The sequence below is a fragment of the Cyclopterus lumpus genome, chromosome 3 (assembly GCF_009769545.1).
Source record: "Cyclopterus lumpus isolate fCycLum1 chromosome 3, fCycLum1.pri, whole genome shotgun sequence".
NCBI lineage: Eukaryota > Metazoa > Chordata > Actinopteri > Perciformes > Cyclopteridae > Cyclopterus > Cyclopterus lumpus.
In genome coordinates, this window is record NC_046968.1 from 14,241,087 (window position 1) to 14,246,351 (window position 5,265).

The 5,265-nt window shown below is 40.7% G+C and overlaps 1 protein-coding gene across 1 annotated transcript; it reads left to right on the forward strand.

Annotated features, from left to right (window-relative positions):
* Positions 1 to 1,274: 1,274 nt before the first annotated feature.
* dkk3a (dickkopf WNT signaling pathway inhibitor 3a) lies at positions 1,275 to 5,185 on the forward strand. Its single transcript, XM_034557408.1, has 7 exons — positions 1,275 to 1,564; positions 1,811 to 1,924; positions 2,004 to 2,063; positions 2,325 to 2,417; positions 3,138 to 3,282; positions 3,383 to 3,539; positions 3,649 to 5,185. Exons 1-7 carry the CDS (start codon positions 1,370 to 1,372, stop codon positions 3,734 to 3,736), a joined length of 852 nt encoding a protein of 283 aa, XP_034413299.1. The 5' UTR covers positions 1,275 to 1,369; the 3' UTR covers positions 3,737 to 5,185.
* Positions 5,186 to 5,265: the final 80 nt, after the last annotated feature.

Below are 5,265 nucleotides of genomic sequence, written 5' to 3' on the forward strand. Positions count from 1 at the left end.
GTCAAAAGACAAAGTTCACTCTCTGAGCGGCCACCCGCCGCCTGCGGATAAATGACTACTCATTCAGGTTTGGTTTCGTTGGGGTCGAATCAAATGCTATTGGACTGCAACTCTACGAAACTGGATAGAAATAAAAGCTAGGCCAAAATCATTACATAACATTTTTTTTAAAGTTGTTAAAAAACTGATATAGCTAGAAAACTAGATCACTCATTACAAATATCAGGAGGAAAACAATTCTGATACAAAGCCTCCACTGCATGGCTTTTCAGGTGTGGTTCCTCATTTATCTCATGGCCACCTGGGCGCCATACGTCCCCGGACGCAGTCAGTCAACACATTATACATTTACAACGTGTCAGCAGAAACTACAGTTTACGCAGCACGTGGACAAAACCATTGAACGAACAGATCATACAGAGGAGCTCCGTGGCCCGGTTGGATCTACTACGAAAGCAAATGACGCCACCTTGAGGCCAGATTGTAAAACTACACATTTACCAGACCGGTTAAATGGATAATTTTATCCGAAATCTGAAAAGTATGTTCACACTTACCTGAAATAGCCGTGGCAATGGTTGTGGTTTAATTTCTCCCACCTTACAATACAATGGATACGGGTCTGTGCCAATTTCAGAACACGTGTTTGAACCACGTTTTTCATGCGGTCTTTCTTGGCCTGAAAGTGTTTTCCCTTGAAAACTGCCCACAATTAGTACACACTTGTTTCAGTTATGTAGCATATACCTCATAACGAATTAGTATGTACTTATGTACTGACATGTATAGATAGCACAAGGTAAACGGTAATCTTTTGAACTGTCTCGATATGGTCAATACTGCCCCGTCCGTTAATTAGCTACTAAGTTAGCTAGCGGAATTGTATATTGCACTCTCATCCTGGACACTGGCCACAGGAAACGACAACGTTGGGCTTTGCGCCTGTACCATCGTCCATTTATTAGTTTAGTCGTGTTAGTTAATTATCTGGTCTTTAGCCAATTGCTAAGCTACATTTGTTTTATCGCCAGAATCAACGCTAACTAGGTTGACGTGAACTCGCGTACTAATTTATAACGATGGTTAAACTTGACCGGAACTATGTTTTAGAAGCAAGTTATAATCCACGTCAAGTTGATCGAACGCCCACGAGACGTTTTGTTTAGAAACGAGTTTTTTCTTTCTTTCATTATCTTAAAACCATCTAATGCGAATTTATACCTGCTTTGAGGATTGTGTTATGGAGATGAACATGTTTGAGGAGATGACCCCTCAGTGATGAGGCGCATCAGCTGTGGTGTCGCTGTTTGTGCTTCTCAGCATCGCCGCCACACCCTCAGAGTGCAGCAGCAGCAGCAGCAGCAGCAGCATGACGCGGGTCGCCCTGCTAGTTTTGGCTCTCACGGCGGTCTGCCATGCCATCCTCCCTGAGATCGTGCACTCAGACTTCGTTCACATCCTCGAGGATAACTCCGCGCAGGGACACACTGAGCTGGACCGCTTTGTAGAAGTGAAGCAACTGCCAGAGGATCCGCAGCAGAAGCCCGAAGATGCGTTTCACCAAGTAGGCAGACAGCCAGCTTTTTACATGAGATAGCATTATTTCTCTGCTCACTTCCGAAAACAACCTTTTGGTGGTTGCTGGTATTATAATGATCGTTTAATGAGACAAAAATAGTCATATCTCTAGTGAGAAATATAAAAAGCTTGGAGGCTTCAGTAGAAGGAGCTAGACTATGGGAGCGACTTCTTAATGCATCTCTTAATTAACCTGACAATCTGTCTCTGATAATCTCTCCCATTCTTCCAGAGGAACAACAAGAGTGTCAGTATCCCTCATGCCAATAACCTTCCTCCAAGTGAAAATGAAACTGCTTCTGATAAAGTTATTGATAATGAATATGTCCACACCTCAGAAGAACCGGTGAGTTGAACAGTAAACAACAGTGAGACAGTGTTTGTTTCCCTTTGTGAATGAAACTGTTTCCTGTTTCTCCACACAGGAGACAAACAACATTTCCACATCTGTCCACTCTGGTGACCCTGGGAACAATATTGAAGATGTAAGTTTATTCTGTTTACATAATGTTATTCCATACAGCCCAGAGAAAATCCATCCATCTTGAAACAGAACTCTTATGTCTTTCATGACCTTTGACTGCTCAGTTTGAATATCTCAATATCTCATGTTTCTATGTAAGTAGGACATCAGAAACTCACTTCATGAAAACATGAAGAATTACATTCTTATTTTGTATAACCAGATTGCTTCTGACCCAACATTGGAGTTATTAGATGTAATCCTTCCTTTTTTTTGTCTTTAGGGGTGTATCAGTGATGGGGACTGTATGAAGGGAAGTTATTGCCTTTATGACACAAGCATCTCTAAGTGTCTGCATTGCAAAGCAATAGACATGGTGAGTGAACCCCAGTCCCTTTTATATGCCGCCTGAACTATTTTGGTCAGTTTTCTCAAATGCTAACAGACACGCTGTCACTACCGACCAGCTGGGGTTTCACTTCAACTGCATTGCAGTGTGTTCACAAGTGTAACCAGAGTGTGTTGTTTGTGAACACTCGGTCCTATGAGCTTCACATGAAAGATCAGCATGTGTCAAGGTTAAATAAGAGCCCATCTTTTCCCACTGCTCTCTCTCTCTCTCGCTCTCTCTCTAAGATTACTTTGGCAGAGTATCATGCAAAGGGATAAAGATACTGGCAGTCTGCCAAACCAGGGGAACACTCTACATGATAACACAAACAAAGAAGACAGCATCTGTGTCTCGTCAAAAGCGCTGCACTGGAAAAAGCTGCATGGAAATAACCAGAACACCATTGCCCATATTCCATAATTAATTATTCATAGAGGGTGTGCAGGAACAGGACTTTGTCTCACCGTTATCAGAGACCAGTTGACCTGCTGATCTCATTTATATTTAACAAAAGAAAACATTGGTAGATGTCACGCTTAGAGAATAATTAATTAATCATTAATGCTTCTGTGAGTTTCAGCATTTTTAAGTTGAAGGAGCACCTGTGTTACAAAAATACGTTGCTATAGATAAAAGATATCTTCTAAAAAAAAATTTTTTAATAAAAGGTTAAGCAAATTAAAACATATTTTTCCATTCTTTCAGTCCTGCACTAAGGATAATGAGTGTTGTGCTGAGCAGCTGTGTGTATGGGGTCAGTGCAGTCTGAATGCAACAAAAGGAGAGGCGGGCAGCACTTGTCAACACCAGACTGACTGCAGCCCAGACCTCTGCTGTCTCTTCCACAAAGGTAGAGTACAACACACAGTTCAGTGACCAGGATGCTGGAGCTTAGTGATTCTCTACATTCTCTCGCAAAATATGTCTTTATGTTTTCTTTGTGTGATCAGCCCTGCTCTTCCCCGTCTGCTCGTCCAAGCCCATTGAGCGCGAGAGCTGCTTTGGTGCCTCCAACCATCTGGTGGAGCTGTTGTCCTGGGACATTCAGGATGAGGGACCCAGGAAACATTGCCCCTGTGCAGGAGATCTCCACTGTCAGCACCTGGGGTGAGAACAGTACATTTGAAAAGCAAAGAATGATCATAAAGCCTTACATGCATGTCACTCACTAACTCTTATCCCCAATACTACCCTGCTGTGTTCTGCTTTTTGACAGCCGAGGGTCCATGTGCCTTAAAGGAGAGGACTCGAGTGAAGAGGACCTGACGGACAGTCTATACTCAGAGATAGACTATATTATCTAGATGGAGCTTGATTGCCTTGTCCACAGGGATCCCCACTGACTCCATAGCTTTGTTGCAAAGAGCAATAGCACTTTCTGTTTGTCAGCTTAATCCAAAGAGGTAAAGCTACACAGCATGGACAAATAATTAATATATTTTATTTTATTTAGCGTATTGAGACCTGAGATGAAAAGCTTGTTTAAAAGTAACTTGTAAAAAACGGGAAACACTATATTTGCAACATCCTGTGTTACTAAGCAACACTGATACTATATACTGCATATCTAACCCTTATCTAATGCTAATCCCAGACATACAGTTAACTGTAACACACTGTTCAAACATGTCACCTGTATTCCATAGTTCATTAGCTGAAACCACGCCGCCGAGTAGCAGAAGTCAAACCCAAAAAGAATAAATCTGTATACATGTCTGGTTAAACCTGTTTTTGGAGTACAACGAAAAAGTATAATTCTTGCTGCTTCGATATCCTAAAGTTGTTGGTAACGAAGATGTTCCTTGTTATTCCTGAGAAAATGTTTTAGTTGACCTTTTTGCTTGATCCCAGCAATATCTGCTCTGCTGCTTTGTTCCACAGAAGTACCGTCTGTTTTTGCCAAGACTAGGCCTCCGTTTTATGGCACATAATTCAGATGGCATTATGTGGACAACAAGATGAAACACTGTCCAATGTGGTGATTCATTGTATCCATATTGTTTGTATGTATTGTTTCTTTTAAATATGTACTTAATTCAGCCACACTTTATCTCAATTGTCCACTTTTGTCTTTGAAGACAGTTTATTCCACTAAACTAATTGAACTTTAAATTGTTCTGTAGAATATACACCATCATAATATTTGGACCTTGTTTGAAAATTAAACAAATCACTATAAAGGGTATGGTGCATCGTTGTAACTATAAAAGTTATCACAGTTTGACCCAATACATGTTTTACAATTACTAAATTGAGAGACTGCAGTCTTGTAACTAGATTTCTGCTTGGAGCGATGTTTTCTTCACAATCTTAAAAGGCTTTTTATATAAAAAATCCACTGCTAAGAAAAACGGTATATTTAAAAAGGCATTATTATTCCTTAACCATCACTTAGTAGCCTGTCGGATCCCATCATGGGCACCAGTTAGTTTTAATTCAAGAGCAATTGTTTAACTCGTCAAGGAACTATTGTTGATTCAACACCTGCATCTCCAGCTTATGTTGCACACGTCTGTGGTGCCAAGCATGCAATTAGTCCCCCAAACCCCAAGTTTGTCTTCCATGTACAGTAAAGTGACTTATTTCAGAACGCCAGCAGGAAATGAATAAAAGCAATGCCAGGTGTACATTGTGCTGGACGTTATCTCACATATAGCTGTCAAATATAATCTGCACTGTTCTTAAGCACATGAAACCCGACATGCAGCTTGTACAAGTCCTACCTTTGGAAAAATAAATGTTTTTCGAACACCAAAACCCTTTTTTCTCAAAACTGAGTAAGATTTGGGAGTTCAATTAAGCAATTTTAATTTACAGTGACAGAAAACTGCAG

Excerpts from the sequence above, each read along its gene's own strand:
- dkk3a (XM_034557408.1), top strand. The coding sequence starts at position 1,370 with ATGACGCGGGTCGCCCTGCTAGTTTTGGCTCTCACGGCGGTCTGCCAT. Across the intron at positions 1,565-1,810 it reads CCGAAGATGCGTTTCACCAA|AGGAACAACAAGAGTGTCAG; the intron begins GTAGGCAGACAG and ends CCATTCTTCCAG. Across the intron at positions 2,418-3,137 it reads ATTGCAAAGCAATAGACATG|TCCTGCACTAAGGATAATGA; the intron begins GTGAGTGAACCC and ends CCATTCTTTCAG.